The 24,185-nt window shown below is 43.6% G+C and overlaps 1 protein-coding gene across 5 annotated transcripts in view; it reads left to right on the forward strand.

The window, feature by feature from the left end:
• SQOR (sulfide quinone oxidoreductase) overlaps nt 1-24,185 on the forward strand; it is a 55,329-nt gene that overhangs the window by 24,798 nt on the left and 6,346 nt on the right. For all 5 annotated transcript variants that reach the window (XM_063652209.1, XM_063652210.1, XM_054450672.2 and 2 more), the window contains exons 3-7: nt 591-761; nt 8,375-8,428; nt 12,048-12,242; nt 14,500-14,709; nt 21,758-21,941. In XM_063652209.1, the coding sequence (XP_063508279.1) occupies nt 591-761; nt 8,375-8,428; nt 12,048-12,242; nt 14,500-14,709; nt 21,758-21,941 (814 nt within the window). The remainder of the gene's footprint in view (nt 1-590; nt 762-8,374; nt 8,429-12,047; nt 12,243-14,499; nt 14,710-21,757; nt 21,942-24,185) is intronic.

Below are 24,185 nucleotides of genomic sequence, written 5' to 3' on the forward strand. Positions count from 1 at the left end.
CATTGCATTGTGGAGTAGGATCTGGTACTTACTGTCTTTGGTGTAAAATCTCTGAGTCTCTGAGAAAGTAGAAGAAGGGCTGATCAGGAAACACAGCCCTCACTGGGCTTGGGAAACACAGTTGGAAGTTAATGAAGTTTAGAGGACCCCTGGAAAGGGCTGTAAACTTTTCAGACTTACCACTCTCTCCACATGCTCCTGAGGAACCATATCTGGGCTGCTGGGCTTAATTTTTAAAATATTTGTTCACATGAAGTATCCATAATATGTGTGTAGATATGCACGTGTATATAACCTGTACATATTAAACACCAAATCAACTTTTAGCAATCCATAATGCAGTGGTCACTAAAGATAGTTTATAGCTTTTCTGATGATCTTGGAAGAATTCTTGTGTGGAGTGACTGTCCTTCAGAGCTTACCATAATAGGAGACTCCTAATAGACGGAGCTAACTTTGTGGAGACTTTTGCATATGATGCTCTAAAGGTCAGGAGGGAGTGATTGAGAGAATCTAGCTCATACTGTTAGCTATGACCCCTTTTGATCAGTGTCAAATTGCAATAAATCTTCAAATACTTTGTTTCTCAGAGACATTTCTACCAGCCAATCTGGACACTGGTGGGTGCTGGTGCCAAACAATTGTCCTCATCTGGTCGTCCCACGGCAAGTGTAATTCCATCTGGTGTAGAATGGATCAAAGCTAGAGTGACTGAGTTGAACCCAGACAAGAACTGCATTCACACAGACGACGACGAGAAGGTAACCACTGGGGCCTTTGGATTTTTTGTTAATCTGACAGCTTGTATTAATATGCAGCCATCTTAAACTGGATAGCCTTTTGTTGAAAGAGCGGTATATATGCATGTGTGTGCATGAAAGTATGTGTGTTGAATGCTGCACAAGATGGCAGGGTATGTGGTAAGTGGAGGATAGATGGAAGGACTGAGTGATATTGAGTTAATAAACAACTAAGATAAGTATTTGTTGAACACCCACTGTGCACCCTATTGCTTAGTATAGTATCTTGCACCTGAATGTTTATCAATCAAACTATTTGTTTATGTGTTGCTACATGTTAAAATAGCAAGCACCTTCCTCCTCTTTTTCTGAAGCAATCAGATTTTCGACCTGACGCCTAGCCTCCCAGAGCAATAGGATGCTGGAAAATATCCATCCAGCCACCCTAGGGGGCGCTCTGCCAGAACTGTAGGGGAATCCTGTGACTCTGAGATTCATGCCAGCGCTAAGGAGAATTGTTGCTGGAGCTTGAGGCTCACAGCTGCTCAGCACCTTTTAGAAGTCTCCCACTCTCACCACTCAGGGGTCAAAGCTTTTCAGCAGTGGCTGCCTCATGTTTGAGGTGATAAGAGCAGGATGGTGGAAGGCCTGCTCAGAAGCCATCTGCAGCTTTCTTTCCCCCACCTGCTGCTGAGCCCAGGACAGGGGCAGGCAGTGAGCCCCCGTGCTCTGACCTGTTCCAGGCTTCTGTGGTTTTTGGACTCCCAGGGTGTTATTGGTCTTAATCCCCTGCCCCTTCTCCCTTCAACTGGGGACTCTGGCATTTTCACGGAATTGTAGAGTCAGAGTTGGGTGAGGATCCTAAAACGTTTTGAAGTCCAACCCTTCCTCTAACAGAGATTCATCTGCTGAGGCATTATTTTTTCTGAGACAGAGTCTCACTTTGTCGCCCAGGATGGAGTGCAGTGGCGCAATCTTGGCTCATTGCAACCTCCACCTCCTGGGTTCAAGCGATTCTCCCACCTCAGCCTCCCCAGTAGCTGGGACTACAGGTGCGCATCACCATGCCTGGATAATTTTTGTATTTTTTGGTAGAGATGGGGTTTTACCATGTTGGCCAGGCTGGCTCGAACTCCTGAGCTCAAGTGATCCACCTGCCTCAGTCTCCCAAAGTGCTGGGATTATAGGGGTGAGCCATTGTGCCCGGCCTGCTGAGGCACTGTTAAGCTTTTTTTGGGTCATGGATCTTTCTGGGTACCAGAGGAAAGCCCTCTCTAGAAAAATGCACCTATGTATCAGATTTTGCATTTGCTTTTGGGGAGTTCAGAGATTTTCTGTAGCTTTTCCCTGGACCCTGATCAAGAGTACCTGCTTTGGCTGAGCATGGTGGTTCACGCCTGTAATCCCAACACCTTGGGAGGCTGAGGTAGGAAGATCACTTGAGCCCATGAGGTCAAGGCCAGTCTGGGCAACATAGTGAGACCCTGTCTTTACAAAAAAAATTAAGAAATTAGCTAGGTGTGGTGGTGTGTGCCTGTGGTTCCAGCTACTTGGGAGGCTAAGGTGGGAGGATCACTTGAGTCCAGGAGATCCAGGCTGCGGTGAGCTGTGATTGCGCCACTGCACTCCGTCTTGGGTGACAGAGCTGTCTCCAAAAAAAGAAAAAAAAAAAAAACACAAAAAGAAAAAAAGAGTACCTGCTGTATAGCATTTATGATCCTTGGCTTTCTGGCCTCCATTCATTCATTCTACAAATATTTATTAAGCATCTACTATAAGCCAGGTGCAGTTTTAGGCATTAAGGATACATGAGTGAACAAAAACAGACACAAATTCTTACTGAACTGGATATTATATTCTAGTCAGGGAGAACATACAATCAACATAGACGTGATAAGTAAATTATATAGTATGTTAGAATATGATGGTTATTCATGAAAAAAATAGAGCTGATTTGGAGCTAATTGGTATTGGGGCACATGGAGTTGGGGGACTGAATTTAAAATAGGTTGGTATTTGCATAGTCCATGGCCAAGGAGTTCTCTGATAAGTTAACTCTTCATTTTTTTAGACACGTGGGTTATATGAACGTTCTGTCTTTACTGAGCCAGAATCCACCTTCCTGTAATCTTTTTTGTATTCTTTCTTGGACACCCAGGATGTTATTGTTTTTAATACACTTAATACCTTTCTTAATACTTTTATTGCTTGTTTTGTCCTGTTGTGTATGAGAGAAGAATGTCTTCTCTCTTTTCTGTGGAGAAACCCTTCAGCTATTTGAAGATGGCTCTTATGTTTTATGTAAATTTTCTCTAGGTAGATATGTCCCCCCCCATCCTCATGTCCCTCAATTCTTCCTCACATTTCGTGGTTTCCAGTCCCCCCAGCCCCCTCTTTATTCTGCTTTAAACACCATCTGGCTTGTTAGTGCCCCATGAAAGAGGTGCCTGGAAAGAAGGCAACTTTACAGAACAGCCCAGAATAGCATGGGGCCATTCTCTCCCATGATCTCATGCTGCATAAGTTAGCATTTGCCTTTTTCGTGAGTTACCACAGTGCTGATTCATGCTGGGCTTGAGGTCGGTGCAAATCGCTGGGCCCTTTTCACATGACCCACGATCAAGTCAGGCTTCCCCCATCCTGAAAAAGTGTAGTTGTTATTGATTTTACCTAAAGGCAGGAATGAATATATGTAAGCAAATACCTATATGCATATATATTTATTTTAATTAAAATTTTTATATATGGCTTTTGCCCTGTTAATAGTTCAGAACTTTCTTATTTTTCTCAATGTCTCCAGAAGACCAGACTGAATTACACTCAAGATTGTTCTCAATTCACAAGGTTGAGCTTGGTGGCTCTTTTACCTTGCCAGTCTCCTGAACACAGGGCCAGGAGACCTCTCTCGTATCACACACAGCATCTCTTTTGTACAGCAGGGCCTGCCTCATTGTTTGGACCCCTTCAAGCTACAGGAAGAGCTTTAGAGCCTTCTGTGGTTTAGAGCCTTCTGTGGTTGGGTTCATGCTCATCTCAAGGACCGTATACTTTACTCATCTCTTGGGAATGACAGGCACTAGTAGGTGTTCTCACTGCTGAGTCCTACCTATTACTCCTAAGGCTAGACACTTAGGAAAGCTGTAGGGTCTTGTTTTAGGGCAGAGAAGTTGGTGCAATGTAGTGGGACTTTCTTCCAAGATTTTATGAAGCAAAACGACTTCATAGCCAGATATCAGAAATACACGTGACATCTCATGTGAGAAATCATCCTGCTGGTTTTAATTCATCCTCCCAACCTATCTGGGTCTTTTGGATTTATGACTCTGTCACTCCATTAGCAATTTTTCCTATCTATTATTCACAGGTGGTTTCATATAAGTTCAAGGTTTTAATTCTGTAACATGTCACTAGAGAGCTTTTTTAGATTGCACAAAATTAGTCAACATTCTTTAGCAAATATTATTCAATTGACCAAATCATTCCATTCTTTTTTTTTTTTTTTTGAGACAGAGTCTCACTCTGTTGCCTAGGCTGGAGTGCAGTGGTGCGATCTTGGCTCACTGCAACCTCTGCCTCCCGGGTTCAAGTGATTCTCCTGCCTCAGCCTCCTGAATAGCTGGGATTACAGGCGTGTGCCACCACGCCCAGCTAATTTTTGGGTTTTTAGTAGAGACAGGGTTTTGCCATGTTGGCCAGGCTGGTCTCGAACTCCTGACCTCAGATGATCTGCCCACCTCGGCCTCCCAAAGTGTTGGGATTACAGGTGTGAGCCACCGTGCCCAGCCCATTCCATTCTTAGTTTACACTTTCCCGCTTTATTGGTGAAAGACTGAGCCGAAGGCACTGTTGAAACCCAGACTCAGTGTGTCTCTGATTCTTCCCTGATCCAGGGGTGTGTTTGTCTGAAACACATCTCAAGGCCCTGTATAGACTGGTCCTTGCTCCTTCTCCAGGCTTAACCTGGTTCTATTCTCCCCTTGTTCCTGCTCCTGCCGTACTGGCCTCCTATTTCCTCAAATGCCTCAGCCTTTTTCTTACCCCAGGTGCACATGCTGCTTCCACCTCTATCCCTAGCTAACTGCTACTCATCTTTAGCTTCGATATGACTCCTTCAGGCAAGCCTTGATTTCCCAGACTAGGTCAGGTTACCCCTTGATGTGCTATCACAGCATTCTGTGATTTAGTAATTATTTGTGTCATTATCTGGTAAAGCCTATCTCACTCACTAGATGGAGTTCCTGAAGGGCAGGAAGTGTATCTTTCTTGTCCATTGTTTTATGCCCAGGACCTAGCACAATATCTGGCGCATAGAAGGTGCTCAGTAAATATTTGTGAGCAGATTGTGTCTGTTTCTTCATTTGTAAAATAATAGTAATAATAGTACCTAGATACCTTATGAAGTTGTTGTGAGTGTTAAATGAATGAAACCATATGAAGCACTTAGAACAGCACCTTGCACAGAGCAAATGCTCAATAAATGTTGCTGTTATTTTTAAAAGAATACATAAAAAGGAAAAGGATATATTTGAGTATCTACTATATGCCAGCAGTTCTTGATTGCTGATTGAAAGCAGCAGGCTTATCATCTGTGAACCTATGTTGGTGCTTGTTTTCCTCTCCCCTCCCCTCCTCTCCCCTCCCCTCCCCTCCTCTCCCCTCTCCTCCCCTCTCCTCCTTTCCCCTCCCCTCCCCTGTCCTCTCCTTTCTTCCCTCCCCTCCCCTCTCCTCTCCTTTCTCCGCTCCCCTCCCCTCTCTCTCTTCCTTCTCCTTCCCCCTCCCTGCTTCCCTCCCTCCCTTCCTTCCTTCCTTCCTTCCTTCCTCTCTCCCTCCATTCCTTCCTTCCTCCCTTCCTCTCTTTGTCTCCTTCCTCCCTCCCCTCCCCTCCCCTCCTCTCCCTTCAGCCTTGCTCTGTTGCCCAGGCTGGAGTGCAGTGGTGAGATCACAGCTCACTGCTCCTTGAACTCTTGGGCTCAAGAGTTCTGAGCCGATCTGCCTTAGCCTCCTGAGTAGCTGGGACTACAGGCACACACTACCATGCCCAGCTAATCTTTTAAAAAATTACTATGAAATGTCTATTTAGTAGTTGAGTCTAGACTTTTGCAAAGGATTAGTAGCCTATTTACTAAGGTGTTCGTGTCAGAATTTACCTCTTCTGACCCCTGTGTAATATGAGAATACTTGCAGATATTCAGCCTTCTGGCAAGGTCTACACTGTTGTGTCTAACTGTTCAAAAGTCTTGTCTATAAGCTTTTGCTGTTCCTGGGGGTTTAGGTCGTCTGACCTGAAAACTTGAACTCATTCAAAAGGCTTGAGGTTTTCTTCTTGCTCTCTTGCTATGGAGAGTTTATTCTCTCTTAATGATTTTTTTCCCCATAATCTTAAGCTGGCGTGTTTTTAGTCCTTAGACATAATGAATATTATGCTCTAATAAAATAGAGCGTAATCAATATTATTTGCATTATGCTTGGTGGTGGCCTGCACAAACCAAAAGCTCATCTTGTTGCCAGTGGTCATACGTTTCACCTGTAGATCATCACTACCAGACCCCATGCTAGCTCTTACCTAACATGCCCGGATTGCTCAACACGGTTTGGCTGGCCATTTAACGGGCCCGGTGCCCTTTCCTACAGAAGATGGAATTTCAATACATCACCTTTCTTTCTTTTTTTTTTTTTGAGATAGAATCTCTCACTGACACCCATGCTGAAGTGCAATGGCGCGATCTTGGCTCACTGCAACCTTCACCTCCTGGATTCAAGCAATTCTGCCTCAGCCTCCCGAGTAGCTGGGACTACAGGCGCCTGCCACCATGCCCAGCTAATTTTTTGTATTTTTAGTAGAGACGGGGTTTCACTATGCGGGCCAGGCTGGTCTCGAACTCCTGACCTTGTGATCCACCCGCCTCGGCCTCCCAAAGTGCTGGGATTACAGGCATGAGCCACTGCACCTGGCCAAGACATCATCTTTCTATGGATAGGCAAAACATACAGATGAAAATGCTTATATTATCTATCCACTTAGAGAAATTGTATTTTTCACAAGCAACTGAAATCATTCATCTATCCATTCACCCACCAAACATTACAGAGTTCCTCACTTTAATTTAGTGACTGTGCTAGATTCTAGGAATGTAAGGAATAAGACGTAACTTTTATCCTCTAGGAGTGGTCAGTGTGCTGGGGAGAACAAGTGCTAGGAAGCCTCATGCACACTATGCTGGGGAGCTCCTGGGAGGGGCCAGTGGTGAGGGTGATCGTGTCATAATGGGAAAGCCTGCTGCCGAGGTGCCTTTGGGGCTGAAGCTCCTGGATGCGAGGGAAGGACCTCTTTTGCACGTTGCTTCCCTTGGCTCCTCAGCCAGAGCCAAGCACTCTCAGGTCTTGGACTCCTCTCTCTCCAACTGCAATTCGCTCAGGTTGCTTGCTCTGCTCTGCCATTTAGTACAGGATCATGGTAATCACCACCTGTTTCTTCTTTCTGGGCTCCTGAGTCTCACTGCAATCATTCTCCAACTCCAGTTTTCTAGGCAAGTTCTTGTACTTTATGGCCACTTTGTTTACACTTTTTGGCCTAAACTTGTCTTCCTCTTTGTCCTAAACCCACATTTCCATCATGCTACTTATGGATAAAATACCCATATTTGAAGAAGGGACTTTTTTCATCCCATACAGGTCATTAAATAAGATCAGGTGCACTATGTCATAGCCTTTCAATGACCTTGAGATTGCTCAAAAGAGCAATCTCCCAATTACGATATTCGTCCAATCCACATGACAGGTCAGACTTGCTTGGGACTCACATATTACCCAATAGATTTTAGTTTTTTATTTTTAACATACAATATACTAATATATATTATATATATATATTTATTTTATTTTATTATTTTTTTTGAGACAGAGTCTCACTCTATCACCAAGGCTGGAGTGCAGTGGTGTGATCTCTGCTCACTGCAACCTCCACCTACCAGGCTCAAGCGATTCTCCCACTTCAGCCCCCTTGGGGACTACAGGTGCTTGCCACCGCACCTGGGTAATTTTTGTATTTTTTGCAGAGACAGGGTTTTGCCATGTTGCCCAGGCTGGTCTCCAACTCCTGAGCTCAAGTGATCCACCTGCCTCGGCCTCCCAAGGTGCTGGGATTACAGGTGTGAGCCACTGTGCCTGGCCTACCACATAGATTTTAGATAGTGGATTGTCTTTTATGATTAGGAAGCCCTTCTCTTAACTCTCAATATGAAAAAGTGTTAATACAAGCACTGTACAAATAATTGTGGCCTCTCACTGTGTAAACACATAGCTGTCTCAAGCTTTCTGGGGGTAGGCAGCTTACAAAATACTTGTGAAGCAGTGAGGTGTGAGGCATAGACGGCAGAGGGCATGATGGGAGTGGACATGCATCCCTTCCTGCTTGTCTGCCCACCTCCCCCAGCCCCAAGGCATTCAGATTAAAAAATGGGAACCTGGGCAGGACTCCCAACCATGTTCTGCTTCGATTTTCTAATCTGTTCTATGGGCTAATAATATTTCCCTGCCTCCCTCAGACCACACGGAACCACATCTGGGGCCTGAGTTAGTCCTTGAGTTGCTGCTTCTTGGGTCTTGGTCTAAAATAATGTCTTCTTGTGTTGCAGATCTCCTACCGATATCTTATTATTGCTCTCGGAATCCAGCTGGATTATGAGAAGGTACTGTGTGAAACTGTTTCTGTGTTATGCTGGCTTATCTATGCCAAGAGCAAATGCTGCATTTAGTTGCTTTATTATATTCATTTTGACAAGAAAGGGGTTCTAAGAAAATCTCTTCTGGTTTTATTTCTTGGCAGTCCTTTTACAGTTTTAAGGAAGTCTTCTCTAAGAGTCTGTCAATAATAACCATATGTTCTAGCTTTAAGCTTTAATTAGAGTTCAGCATGCGCATGCCTTAATGATTAATTCTTGCAAAACAGCAGTTTTCTTTCCACATTTGTAAGAAACCTGTCTTTCTATGTGGGACTGAGTTGGCTGTATTGAAGATTACATTCCGCTTTGGAAGTAGGGTTTAGATTATAAATTTTAAAGCAGAATTTAAGGGGTGGAACACCAGCAGTTAGCTCATCAGTTGCTGGAGGGACATCTGGGTTTTGTTGTGTCGATGCTGGGTTTCTAGTGTGAAGTAACTGATGCAATGGAAATGCCACCCAGAAGTTCCTCAGATCTCCCTTTTCAGTGAGCTAGGGAGCCAGATGCAGTTTGGAAGTTGTGAGATTCAAGTTATTTTTCTAAAACATAGCAGAGTAAATCGGTAAATATTATCATTTCCAGAAGGTTGTTGGGGACTACGGATAAATAGTTGGAGTACAGGAAACATCTGTGCTAACCGGGTAACAAGCTTCAGGAATGTGACCCAGGCAAGGGCCTCATCAGAGTTGGCCCAGTAAGAATCTCTGAAGTGTGTTGAATTGTGCCATGTCCAGGGGAAGGGTAGTGAAAATGTCTTGGGATGTGTTTTGGGAAAGTTCAGAGAAGCTACAAGTTGTTGTGAATGTTGTAAGATGGTTTTGAGTCATGGTGCCATGGGTCGTGAGTCTGTTAGAATGACAGACAAGCTGTGAAGTAGACGATATGGAGAAAGGTGTTTATTACAACTACTTTCAAGAGGGCCATACCTTCCAAAAATCCCCCACAGTGTTGACCTAGCAAAGGCAATGCATCTCCATGGTACTGTCTTCCCAAAGCCCCAGTGTCATGTGAGAAGCACTGCAGAGGCCAGTGCTCAGAGTTCATAGCAGCCTCTTGTAGCAAACCAAGTCACAGAGATATTTAAAAGTAGCCTTTATCATGGAATCTCTATTACATACCAGGAACCATGCTAGGAATCAAGTATTGTTTCTTTTTTATTTTGAGATGGAGTCTTATCACCCAGGCTGGAGTGCAGTGGCGTGATCTCAACTCACTTGCAATTTCCATTTCCCAGGTTAAAGCAATCTCCTGCCTCATCCTCCAGTGTAGCTGGGATTACAGGTGCCCACCACCACGCCCGGCTAATTTTTGTATTTTTTTTAGTAGAGACGGGGTTTCACTGTGTTGGTCAGGCTGGTCTCAAACTCCTGGCCTCAAGTGAGCCACCCGCCTCAGCCTCTCAAAGTGCTGGGATTACAGGCGTGAGCCACTGCGCCCAGCCAGGAATCAAAAATTGATTCTTTACAACTACTTGTGAGGGAGGCATTTTTATCTTCACTTAATAGATGAGGAAACTGAGGCTAAGGAATGTAATAACTTAACAATGGTCACTGTGCTACTTGGGACTATTTGATTGCAATTTCAAGGAAACTACTCAGGTTGGTGTAAATAAAAAGTGGAGATCATTGATGAAAATATTGAGATGTTTCTAGAACACTAGGGCAAGAATGTAGCTGGGCCTCTGGCAGGGCTGGATCTCCACTTTGGGTTCTATTGGACTCAGGCAGCCTCTCTTTGTCCATCTCTCTTAGCCTCTTTCTCAGGCCAGCTTCACAGGGTCTCTGCAGCAGGCCGTCCTGCCTGCCGGTCTACTCTGTGTGATAGGATAGTCCATAGCTCCCCAGTGCACAGCCTGTTGCTGGAAGCCAAAGGAGGAGTCACATCTCATCTCTTTCCCTGACTCTCCCTTTCCCTGTCTCCCCTCCTCTCTAGCTCTCTCTGTTTCAGAATTCCCAGGGAAGCAACTCTGACTAGATGAGGGGTCAAAACCACCTTTTTTGACACAGGTTTTCCTGAAAGAAGCTTGGTTACCACTTTACGGCACCTTTTCCATCAACGACAGCTTCTTAAAACTAGAGAAAACTAATGAAGGTGATAAGACATCAACTGCTTGTGTCTGCTTGTTTATCTCTTGGATAGTGAGATTTGCTTTGGGAACTAGAAGGTATGGCGGTCCTGTGGGAAGACCCCCAGGCAGGTGGGCAGAGGCCTTGGTGTCTGGTTCTTTAAGATTCTGGGCAGGGCTCCATCCATTCTAGGGGCTAATAATATTCCCCTGCCTCCTTCAGAGGTACATAGTGAATATCCATTGTTAACATTGATGTGAAACTTTGAAAACATTAACATACAAGGTGATTTTATAATAATAATGATATTATTATTGAGACTGCCAATGTTACTACTATCTAACTGTAACAGGGGTGAACAGTAACAAAGAGTTGCTTTTAACGTTGAGTGTGGATAAGTAGTGAACTCAGGCCACTGAGGGGATGGGAGGACTCTGTTTCCTTGAGACCTCAGGGATAAGTGTCCGGAGTGACTTTGGAGGCGGCCCAGAGAATGGGCTGGGGAGGCTCTGAAGGACCAGCCCATCTTGATGATTGAAGTTGAACCTGCTCTTGCTGAGAACTGAGGCTTAAGTCTCTTTAACTCAGTCTGTGACATCTTCATTGCACTCCATGAGCCTTCTAACATTTATAGTAGGTGTCCAGTTGATCTTATTGGCAATAATCAGCTAACATTTACAGGACATTTGCCATGTGCATGCGTCATTTACATGCATGGCCTCATTTGCTTCTGCCTACAACCCTGTGAAGCAGATACCTTATCCCCATTTCAAAGATGGTGAACATTAAGATTCTCAAACCTGAGTGTGCATCTGAATCGCCTGGAGGGCTTGTTAAACCACAGATTGCTGGGTCTGCTCCCAGAGTTTCTGATTCAGTAGGTCTAGGATGGGGCCTGATAATCTGCATTTCCGGCAAGCTCCCAGGTGGTGCTTGTGCTGCTGGTCTGAGCACCGCACTTGGAGACCTACTGGCTTAGAAGTATTAGGTAATTTACGCAGGGTCACAATGCCAGTAAGTGGAAGAGCCAGGACTCAAACTGGTATGTGGGATCCTAAAGTCCATGTTTTTAGGTACCTGGCTTTACTGTCTTTACCTAGAGTTTGGTCTGGTACAAACCGATAAAGGGTGATTTAAGTTTGCTATTCTTGACGATATAAATGGCTCTTGGTCCTGCCAGTTGTTCTTTCCAGTAAGGCAACTGGTTCTCCTAAAAGGAAGGCTGGCTGGCGTCTTGTCCTCACTCTGATGGTGGGAAAAGTTGTATTCAAATTATATTCTTAAGGCCAGGGAGTTGGAGGGTTCCTCTGAGCTGAGCCCATTCTGCAGTTTGACAGGTGACTACAGGTGCCGCAGCTCTGGTCTTAGAACCCTCAGCCACCTGCCTGCTCTAGGCATATAGGTATTGGAGGGTAATGATAGTACTGAAATATTTGAAAAGTTGTAGAAATGGCAAAGAACAAGGACTCTAAAGACATTTGCACTTTTGTTTAAAATAATTTTTGTGTACTTTGTTGCAGATCAAAGGCCTGCCTGAAGGTTTCGCTCATCCCAAAATAGGGTCGAATTATTCAGTTAAGACTGTAGAGAAGACATGGAAAGCTCTGCAGGACTTCAAGGAGGGCAATGCCATCTTCACCTTCCCAAATACTCCAGTGAAGTGTGCTGGAGCCCCTCAGAAGATCATGTACTTATCAGAAGCCTACTTCAGGAAGGTATGCTTCCTTTCCGGGGACAAAGATGAGCAGGGCAGACAGTGCTAATTCACTGATTGCAAGAATTCCATTTTATCTCTATCGTAATCCCTTTTTTATCCTAAATTTTTATTACGTATGTACAAAATTAGATAACTGGAAGTTTATAAAATAGAAAAGAGGAGAAAATCACTCATGATCCAATTGCTTTAATAAAGCTGCAGTTTTCAATTTGACATGGTTTTCCAGCTTTTTTTCCTGTATACTTAAATATGGTTACAGTCATAGTGTACATGAAAAATTTAAATGTATTATATAATATTAAATAGACTTTGTTACATACTTTTTAAATATGTGTGTAAAAGTCTACTGGATGCTGGGTATGGTGGCTCACGCCTGTAATCCCAGCACTTTGGGAGGCTGAGGTGGGCAGATCATCTGAGGGTAGGAGTTCAAGACCAGCCTGACCAACATGGAGAAATCCCGTCTCTACTAAAAATACAAAAAAATTAGCTGGGCGTGGTGGTGCATGCCTGTAATTCCAGCTACTCGGGAGGCTGAGACAGGAGAATTGCTTGAAACTGGGAGGCAGAGGTTGTGGTGAGCCAAGATCGTGCCATTGCACTCCAGCCTGGGCAACAAGAGTGAAACTCCATCTTTAAAAAAAAAAAAAAAAAAGAGAAGTCTACTGCAGAGACATGTTAGAGACTGTTTAAATATTTCCATATAGTTAGACAATTAGTTGCAGATTGTTCATTTTTATCCATAATGCTATCCACTACTTCCACTCAAGTTTAAGGTCATGAATATTTTCTGTCCCTTAGGTATACATTAAAAAAATATGATAGGCAAAATGCCAATTTAAAAAGCAAAAAAATGTTCTCATAGAACTTTAAACCTTCATGGAAAGAGATATTTGGGCAGGAGGAGACTTTCTTAGCATTCTCCAAATGCTCTCTGTGGAGCAGGTGTCTGGAGCTCAAGTACACCTGGCTTAAGCTTGTGAGGGAAGCTGTTCTTGCCTTCCCTGCTCTTGCATGGGGTGTGACATTTAGTTTACCAAAGTACGGTTTGGCTTGAGACAGTGGCAGGATTTCTAGCAGCCCGTAGTCGTGTATGGGGACAGATGGGAAGAAAGGTGGGCAAGAACGGGCTGGGGAGTGGTTGAATGTGCACATGGAGGCTGGGACTGAGCAAGACCTTCCCCTGAGCTCTGTAAACTGCAACAACCCTGTGAGGCAAGGAATTAAAGACAGTTCCAGTAATCATTTCTGACTCCAAGAAAGTTCATTCTGGGTCATAAAGGGTTGGCACAGCCTTTTGAGGCACTTACCCACCTGACTTCTTCAAATGGTGAGATCCGGGTGAGCAAATCCTGAAAGGAGCCGAGCAAAGGAAAGAATAAGAAACGAGCTGTTTCTTCCGTCCTGAAAGCTTCCTTTGTATAACTCTTTTCTCCCAAGTCTTGGATGGCCTACAAGGAAGGTTCAAGTACCATAAGATCTTAGGCATTTGGGAGAATATTGGCCTCTCTGAACAATGTCAAGAAGGTAGGAACTCAGAGTTTTGTTGTTACTGTTTTTTAGTTTAGTTTTTTTTTTTTTGAGACAGAATTTTGCTCTATTACCCAGGCTGGAGTGCAATGGTGCAATCTCAGCTCACTGCAAACTCTGCTTCCTGGGTTCAAGCCATTCTCCTGCCTCAGCCTCCTGAGTAGCTGGGATTACAGGCGCCTGCCACCATGCCCAGCTAAGAGACAAGCTTGTCTCAAACCATGTTTGCCAGGCTTGTCTGGAACTCCTGACCTCAGGTGATCTGCCTGCCTCGGCCTCCCAAAGTGCTAGGATTACAGGTGTGAGGTACTGTGCCTGGCTGGAACTCAGTTTTGCTCACTGCTGTTCGCTCAGCACCTAGGACAGTATCTGGCCAACTCTAGAACTTTGTTAAATATTTATTGAGTGAATGAATACATGAATATATGAATAAACAGTCTGTTCTACTCTATTCTATCTTGACCTGGACCTAACCTTCACCTCTGGCCTTCAGCTGAACAGTGCCCACCTCAGCCCGCAACTGAAGTATGTACTTAGTTTTATGTCATGGGCAGAACATAAGGAGGAGGCAGTGGATTGGTCTACCCATTGCCCTGCCAGGACATAATGGTGGCAAAAGCTAGCAAGGTCCCTGCTGAGGGTTTTAATTCTTGTCTGGATTAAAAAAAAAAAAAAAAGGGCAGCTGCATTCATGCTTGTGTTAATGGTTTTCTTATTTTTCTCAGACAGGGAAGCGATCCAAGGCCAATATCATTTTCAACACTGCTCTTGGAGCCATTTTCGGGGTTAAGAAGTATGCAGATGCCCTGCAGGAGATCATCCGGGAGCGGAACCTCACTGTTAACTACAAGAAAAACCTCATTGAAGTCCGAGCCGATAAACAAGAGGCTGTATTTGAGAACCTGGACAAACCAGGAGAGACCCAAGTGATTTCAGTGAGTGGTGAGGCTAAGCTGTTAGCCTGAAGCGTTGTCTGCTGAAACGTGCCATAGATACATGGGGGCTCACACCACCCTATCTGCCATCATTGTGTGCTGGGGAAGACTGGGTGAAATGAGCATATTAGGGAAGTGATAGGGCAAGAAGGTAGGTCAAAATGGGTGGGGAAGAGAAAGATGTAAGAGGCTGTGTCAGTGGGAGGTGAGAAGGTGTTGTTAGCTGGTGCCAAGTGAATTTTTGTCCTATTCCTTTGACTCAACTTTTACTGGCATCGAGTCACTTGAAGTAGCCAAAAATATTCCACAACTTTGGTTACTGTGTAGAGGTAAGGGAGGGCTTCCTCGCATGCAAGATCTGATGATTGTCTCAATTGGTGGCATGTGAGAAACAGTCCTGCTTGTGAGCAGGAAGTAACCCTGTGGGTAGTTCAAGAAAACAGGGATTGGCTGGGTATGCTGGCTCACGCCTGTAATCCCAGCACTTTGGAAGGCCAAGACAGGTGGATCACTTGAGGTCAGGAGTTCGAGACCAGGCTGGCCAACATGGTGAAACCCTGTCTCTACTAAAAATACGAAAATTAGCTGGGTGTGGTGGCGGGTGCCTGTAGTCCCAGCTACTGGGGAGGCTGAGGCAGGAGAATCACTTGAAGCCAGGAGGTGGAGGTTGCAGTGAGCTGAGCTCACACTATTGCACTCCAGCCTGGGCAACAGAGCGAGACTCCGTTTCAAAAAAAGAAAAAGAAAAAGAAAAAGAAAAAGAAAAAAGAACAACAGGGATGTCTTTCACCTGTGGAAGAGGCTATCTTTAAAAATATTTCCCCTTGAAGGATCTGGCAGAGCTACCATACTTCTTGGAAAGATTTGGCCTTTGTTGTATGGGGTTGGCCTTGGTGTCTGAGTTTCTTCTTCTGTGAAGTGGGAATAGTACTTTCTGGAGGTGTTGTGAGGTTAAGAACAAGATGTAAAAGCATCTGGAGAAGCATGCGTGGAAGAATATTTGTTTACATCATTTTGGCAAAAGCTGTTGACAATGAGAAAATGTTACAGAGTCAGATTTTATTCATTCAGAATTTTTCAAGAAATGAAGGGTTCCATAAAAAGGAATTTTGAAGTGAACCAAAGACTAGACTTCTAAACTTCAAACTTCCAATTTTAAGCTTTTTAGCTCAGCTCTTTCTAAAATTTATTGCATACATCTTTCCTTTTTAAAATAGTGCACTAAATATCACTTGAAATGTTACTGATGATTCAGGGTCATAATTTTAAAAACTTTTATTTGGAAATAATCTCAGGCCGGGCACTGTGGCTCTTGCTTATAATTCTAGCACTTTGGGAGGCCGAGGCAGGCGGATCACCTGTGGTCAGGGGTTTGAGACCAGCCTGGCCAACATGGTGAAGCCCCATCTCTACTAAAAATACATAAATTATCTGGGCGTGGTGGCACGTCCCTGTAATCCCAGCTACCCGGGAGGCTGAGGCAGGAGAATCACTGGAACCCAGGAGGCGGAGGCTGCAGTGAGCCGAGATTGTACCACTGCACTCCAGCCTGGGTGACAGAATGAGACTCCATCTTTAAAAAAAAAAAAAAAGAAATAATCTCAAACTTAGAGAAGTTACAAAATAAAAATAGTACAAAGAAAATTGTGTGTAGCTTTTACCTAGATTCATTTGTAGAATTTTACCCCATTTGCTTTAGCTTTATCATTTGATTTCTTCCTTCCTTCTTTCCTTCCTTCCTTCCTTCCTTTCTCTCTTTCTTCTATCTGCCTTTGTCTATCTATCTATCCATCCATCCATATCTAGTTTTTCCAAGGAAATTTACATATATCATGCATCAGCTCTCTTTAGCCCCAAATACTTTAGTGTGAATTTTCTAAAATAGAAGTGTTCTCTTACATAACCACAGTACCATTATCAACTCAGTAAATTTAGCACAGATACAATTTTTTAACTTACTATTTGTATTCCAGTTTAGTTGATTGGCCCAACTGTGTTTATAGCATTTTTTCCTCCAGTGCAAGACTCAGGCAACAGTCAGGTATTACATTCAATTGTGAGGTCTATTTAGCCTCCTTTAATCTGTGACATTTCTATAGCTTTTCTTTGTCTTCTATGACATTGATATTTTGAAATAATACAGCCCTCTCCCCCACCACTTTTCTTTCAGTAGAATGTTCCTCATTTTGAGTTTGTCAATGTTTTCTTGTGATTAGTTTTAGACTTTGATATTTATTTATTTATTTATTTTTGAGACGAAGTCTCGCTGTGTTACCCAGGCTGGAGTGCAGTGGTGCAATCTCAGCTCACTGCAGCCTCTGCTTCCCAGGTTCAAGCGATTCTCTTGCCTCAGCTTCATGAGTAGCTGGGACTACAGGTGTGCACCACCATGCCCGGCTAATTTTTTTATTTTTTATTTTTAGTAGCGACGAGGTTTCACCATGTTGGCCAGGCTGGTCTCGAACTCCTGACCTCAAGCCATCCACCTGCTCGGCCTCCTGAAGTGCTGGGATTATAGGCATGAGCCATTGCACCTGGCCTCAGGCTCTGTTTTTTAGACTGGAACATTGCATAAGCATTGTGCCCTTCTAAGGTATCACATTTGCAAGCATACAGTGTTCATCTGCCCTTCATTGGTGATGTTAATTTTGATCAGCAGTCAAGATGTGGTCCAGTTTTTCCATGGAATAATTACAGTTTGTTTTCTCCCTTGCTACTAATAAGAAGTCTGTGGGGAAGACACTTTAAAACCATGCAAATAGTCTACTCATTCAAGTCTCCCCACTAGAGTTAGCATCCATTGATGATCCTTGCCTAATCAAATCTTTACTATGTTGGTTGCAAAATGATGATTTTCTAACTGTAACATTTCCTGCACATTTACCAGTAAGCTCTTGTCATTCTTTCAGCAAGAGTCTTTGCTTCTCTCTTAGTTAATTAACTATTGGTATGAACTCATGAGTTCCTATATTTTTTCCAATGGTGTTATCATTCATTATTGTTTTTAATTATTTTGGTGCTCAAATTGTTCTGGATTTGGTCAGTACGTTCCCCTTCCAGCTGGCTCTTGTGTCCCTGTGACATGCCCCATCATGTGTTCGAGCACTTCCTTTACTTTCTGGTGTCACAGGTTGTCCCAGGCTCATCTAGTGTCTATCTGCAGCAGCTCAGGGTCATCATTTCGAATAGCTCCTGTGTAGTTATGCACACAGAGGCTACTGGAATGTTTGGAGCTAGTTATCACTTTACAAAAGGGTCTCAAATTACTGCTCTTTGTTTTTATGTGTGTCCTTTTTGTAGTTTTCCTTTTTCCTGGCTGTCAGGCTGTTGTTAGTGACTTTGGGAGGTCCCTCCAGCTTTAGCTCTTTTAAATTGCTGCTCCTCAAATGGGCTCACTCAAATGGGCTCACTCAAATGGACAGCTCATATGAGTGAACTAATTTTTACTTTACAAAAGAGCCCATTTGAGAGAGCCCATTGAGTGAGCCCAAGTTGAGCTTTCACTAAAATGGGCTATGAGTAAGAGCATGAAGCATACTTTTATGATCAAAGTGTATGAACTTGAGTGCATGAACTTAACTTTGTTAGTACTTCGGTTCTCAGCTCTCCTCTGGATAGCTGAGGTTGTAGGTAGGGGTGTGGATAAATGAATGGTTATTATTCTTCTAAAGGGTTTGTAATTAAAGAAGACATTTGTGTCCCCTTTGAATTATAGGATTTCAGGTCAGATATTTAGTTCCACTCTTAAAATCTGAATTTCAAAAAATCCACCAGAAGAATGTAAAGCTGTGGCTCTTAACCCTGGCTACATATTAGGGAGCTTTTGAAATGTGCTGATGCCTGGCCTCTTTACAAGAGGTTTTAATTAATTGGTTTGGGGTGCAGATTGAGGATGGGGAGTTTCAAAAATTCCCCTAATGACTCTACTGTTCAACCAGGATTGAGAACAACTGGTGTGAAGAATTGGGCCAGACATGGTGGCTCACGTCTATAATCCCAGCACTTTGGGAGGCCGAGGCGGGTGGATCATGAAGTTAGGAGTTTGAGACCTGCCTGGCCAAGATGGTGAAACCTGTCCCTACTGAAAATACAAAAATTAGCTGGGCATGGTGGTGGGAGCCTGTAATCCCAGCTACTCTGGAGGCTGAGGCAGAGAATTGCTTGAACCTGGGAGGGGAAGGAACTAGAAGACACTTTGGAGATTGTCTAGTCTAGTGCATTTCTTTATGGATAAGCAAATTAAAGACCAAAGAGATGAAGTGACTTGTCCAAGTAATAGCATTCTATTTTTCTTCGTAAATGAGCCTGTTCCTTCAAGCCAGAGATTGTAAGCATGTGATCCACAGATTTTACATGTCAGAATCACTAGCAGATTTTGTTAAAGTACAGATTCCCGTGCTTTACCCAGATCTACTAGACTGGGATCTTGGCATGGTGCAGCCTGGGAACCTGTATTTTCCACAAGTCTCCCCAATGCTGCTAATAAACATTAAAGTTTGAAAACCACCACACTGAATGGACTATGTATGTTAATAAAGGAGAACCAAGTTATTTATCCTATACAGTACAGAAATAAATGATAGATAATGAACAAGCTACAACTAAGTGCCAGTGTTTGTTTGTTTGTTTGTTTGTTTCTTTCTTTTTTTTTGTAGACAGGGTCTCACTCTGTTACCCAGGTTGGAGTGCAGTGGTACAACCATGGCTCACGGCTCACTGCAGCCTCTACTTCCCAGGCTCAGGCGATCCTCCTACCTCAGTCTCCTGAGTAGCTGGGTCTATAGGCATGCACCACCATGCCTGGGTAATTTTCGTATTTTTTTAAAGACTGGGTTTTGCTGTGTTGCTCAGGCTGGTCTCAAACTCCTGAGCTCAAGTGATCTGCCCACCTTGGCCTCCCAAAGTGTTGGGATTACAGGTGTGAACCACCACACCTGGCCCAATGTTAATTTCCTTTTATTTCTTTTTTTCTTTTGGAGGCAGGATCTTGCTCTGTCACTCAGGCTGGAGTGCAGTGGTGCCTTCTTGGCTCACTGCAACCCCCACCTCCCGGCCTCAAGCAAGCCATCCTCCCACCTCAGTCTCCTGAGGAGCTGGGACAACAGGCATGTGCTACTACGCCTAGATAATTTTTTGTGTTTTTGGTAGAGAGGGGTTTGACTACGTTACCCAGGCTGGTCTCGAACTCCTGGGCTCAAGCGATCTGCCCACCTTGGCCCCCCAAAGTGTTGGGATTACAGGCATGAGCCACTGTACCTGGCCATTAATTTCTAATAAATCCATAAAGTAGACCCTTTTGTAGGATGTTAGCTCAGGTAAAACTCCATACCTTTATGATGATTATATGAAAGTATTTAGCTTTTCCTTTAGAAAAGAGGTGTGGAATTTACGTGTACTTGTGAAATTCAAACACATTAACTCCACCGAGATGACTCTAGTAAGGTTTAGACCTCAGTTCAAAAATGTAGTTCTAGGTCAGGTATGGTAGCTTGCACCTATAATCCCAGCACTTTGGGAGGCTGAGACAGGTGGGTTGCTTAAGCCCAGGAGTTCGAGACCAGCCTGGGCAACAGAGCAAGACTGAGTCTCTACTAAAAGAAACAACAACAACAACAACAACAAACTAGCTGGGTGTGGTGGTGCGTGCCTCTAGTCCCAGGTATTTGGGAGGCTGAAGCAGGAGGATTGCTTGAGCCCAGGGGTTCGAGGCTATAGTGAGCTATGATCAAGCCACTGCCCTCCAGTCTGGCAACAGAGTGAAACACTGTCTCAAAAGTAGTTCTAGTTGACTGTGGAAATGCAGACAGGAGATTAATAATTTAGTAGATGATAGCTGTTGACCATTTCATCCATTATCCTGCAAACATGCATTCAGTTTCAATGTTCATTAACAGACCTGACCTCAGGGACCCATGTCCCAAGAGCCACCCTCCACCCAAGATTATCCTGCAGATGAGCAGCAACCATTTGCAGTGCTCCTTCCCTGAGGTTAATTAAGCTTATATTTGTCTGAGAGTTGTAATAAGTACAAGTCATCTTCCTAATTCCCATTGCCATCAGTGACTGCTGAGCCTCTCGGAGGGCATGGGGCCATTGGACTTCTTATGGAAATTGAAGAGCTATTGACTGTCTCAAAAGGTTGGAATTGTCTACAAATGCTTAAGTTTTTACCCTAATGACATGTCGTGAACATTTCAATCAATGCGTTCTTAACTGGACCCACTAGCAAATTGATGAAGTTGCTGGAAGGAGTTTGTTAAAAATAAATAAAAAGAATAATAAGAACCAACTACAAAATGTGAAAGAATATTACATAAACAAAAAAATTAAATGAGCCCTCAAAAGTGATTAGGATGGGTCAGTGCACCACTACCAAAGGTAACCTTGATACGGTGTTTTGGAAAAAAATTCACCCCTGCCTTCTGCACTGAAAAGTAAATCCAGTACTGAATCAGACCCCTTGCTCCTTTTCCAAAGTGCTAGCTAATATTTTTACCACCCCTTTTCATCTTAAATTGATGTTCTGACAGTTTCCTTTATGTGTTTTGAAGTTGACACATATTTGGGAATGATGCTTTCTTACCAGCTCGTAACACGTCCTTTACAAGTTGAAGGGATGCTGAGCATCACCTTACAGAGTAACGCTGAGGTGCTAAACTTTACAAGTTGATAGCTGAGGGTCAGGGAGACTGCAACTAAAATATACCACCCCCTTATTTTAGTATTAATAAAAACATCAATGGATTCTTTCAGAATATTAGTGAGCTTTACTCCAATATCTCATGTACCCCATGTGTGTGGCCACAGAGATCTCTTGGTCTCTGTATGGGGAGATCATGTCAACTGAGAGAATGGTTATTTAGCTTATCACCATCCCCCAGGAGAACACATAAGATCTTGGAGAGGGCGTGGACTGGTACAAGTGCTGATTGTATAATGCTCCATGCAGCCATAGCGCAGTGTATGGAGTAAGGAAGGTGGGGGGAGAGCTTGTGGAGCTGTAGAAATATTGAATAAATGAAAATGTGGATTCTCTCTTTGTGTGTAGTATGAAATGCTTCATGTCACACCACCAATGAGCCCACCAGATGTCCTCAAGACCAGTCCTGTGTCTGATGCTGCTGGTTGGGTGGATGTGGATAAGGAAACACTGCAACACAAGAGGTACCCAAATGTGTTTGGGATTGGGGACTGCACCAACCTTCCTACGTCAAAGACCGCTGCTGCAGTAGGTAAGATAACCAGCTCTATTTCTCCCTTTCTCAAAAAGATGCCACCTCAAGGCACGATTGTAACAAAAACAAAAGCTTGGCATTGGCCAGAGACGGTGGTTCCTGCCTGTAATCCCAGCACTTTGGGAGACTCAGGCAGGCAGGTCATTTGAGGCCAGGAGTTTGAGATCAGCCTGGCCAACATGGTGAAACCCTGTCTCTACTAAAAATACAAAAATTAGTCAGGCGTGTGGCGGGCGCCTGCAATCCCAGCTACTCAGGAGGCTGAGGCAGAAGAATTGCTTGAACCTGGGAGGTGGAGGTTGCAGTGAGCCAAGATCGCACCACTCCTTTCCAGCCTGGGTGACACAGCAAGGCTTCATCTCAAAAAAGAAAAGGCCTTCCTAAGACAGAAGCAAGTTGTCAATGAACCCAGTGTCATGTAAAGCAAAAAGTACCTTTTGAGTGCTCTGCCCCAGAGTAGCATGATCTTATCTACCTTTTCTAGGTCAGAGGGGTTGTTGTCAGAAGAAGGGGCCTTAGAGAGAGTGCACCACTTTTCCAGCTCGCTTGAATTCTCTTACTTCTCATACTGCCATACTGGCATCCCGGGTATTCTTTGCCTCTGCCACCAGGCAGGTTGGCTATTTTTCTTCTGCCTGAAACACCATAAAGCTTGGGAAGCATTTGTTTTCCCAGAAAACACATGCAAGTCAATGAAAGCTTGCAGACCAGAAAATTGTCCTGTTAAGACAAATACAGTGGAGCATGCCCTGAGTGGTACACGATTAAGGCCTCAGCCTGGAAAACTAAATTCTTCACCTCGATGTTCTGCACCAGCAGTGACGGGGAGAATTGCCTTTAAGATTCTGTCCTCTACTGACAGGAACTGTCTTCTCTGGATGCTGTAAAACACAAGACCTTCAGTATGGTAGTGTTTTGTGTGAATTAGACACCTGTGGAACAGATTGTGTTACTTTTGCTGACTATTTCAACCTCAAGGTAGACTATCTAGGAAACTCACTGAGTGTGTTTTTCATTATTAATATTAATTTCCTTCCAACTTTTTATTTTAAAAAAATCTCAAACCTATACAAATTTGAAATAAATTATAATACTCATATACCCTTCAGGTATTAACCAATTATTAATATTTTGTGACATTTGCTTTATCGTATTTGTGTATATATGTATATTATATATGTATATATTGTGTATGTGTGTGTGTGTATATATATATATATATATATATACTTTTTTTTTTTTTTTTTTTGGTGGAGGGACAGAATTTCACTCTTGTTGCCTGGGCTGGAGTGCAGTGGCGCACTCTCAGCTCAACGCAACCTCTGTCTCCCGGGTTCAAGCGATTCTCCTTCCTCAGCCTCCCAAGTAGCTGGGATTACAGGCACCCACCACCATACAGGGCTAGTTTTTTTATTTTTAGTAGAGATGGGGTTTCACCATGTTGGCCAGGCTGGTCTCGAACTCATGGCTGCAGGTGATCTGCTCACTTTGGCCTCCCAAAGTGCTAGGATTATAGGCGTAAGCCACCATGCCCAGCCTGTATTTATGTATATTTTCCTAAAAATGTCCTTTTTTGTCCCAGCCCCTCCTTAAATCCACCAGCCAGTCAAGGATCACACACTGCATTGGGCGTCATGCCTCTTTGGTTCCCTTTAATATAGAGCAGGCATTCTGACATTTTTTTCTTTACTTTCATGACATCGACATTTTTGAAGATTCCAGGCCAGTTACCTTGTAGAATACCCCAAAATTTCGAATTGTCTAGTTGCTTTCTTACGATTAGATTCAGGTTATATGTTTTGGCAAAAATCTCCATACCTGAGGCTGTGTACCTCCCTCTGTGGCACCTCAGGAGCCTGTCATGTTAGTTTGTCTTGTCTTTAGTGAAGCTAGACTTCCTTACTGGGTTAAGGGGTGTTCTCTCTCTCCTTTTTTTTCATTGTAAAAGTACGCTCTCTCTCTTTGTAATTTGTAGGTAGTCTGTGGGGTGATACTTTGAAATGACACTCATTTAATGTAAGCCTGCAGAATTTATGTGGTGAAACTACCTGTGATATGAGGCCCAGATTACCCAGCTTTTAGCCTTCTTCAAACAAATATTTAATTCGATGTTCCAGATAGATAAGACTGAATATGACTGAACAAAAATATTCTAAGTGGAAAGTCTTGTTCCCAGTCCTGCAGTACATCTGCATGGCTTCCACAGTCCTCCAGCCACGGAGGGAGCAAGCCCATTATTCT

The sequence above is a fragment of the Pongo pygmaeus genome, chromosome 16 (genome assembly GCF_028885625.2).
Source record: "Pongo pygmaeus isolate AG05252 chromosome 16, NHGRI_mPonPyg2-v2.0_pri, whole genome shotgun sequence".
NCBI lineage: Eukaryota > Metazoa > Chordata > Mammalia > Primates > Hominidae > Pongo > Pongo pygmaeus.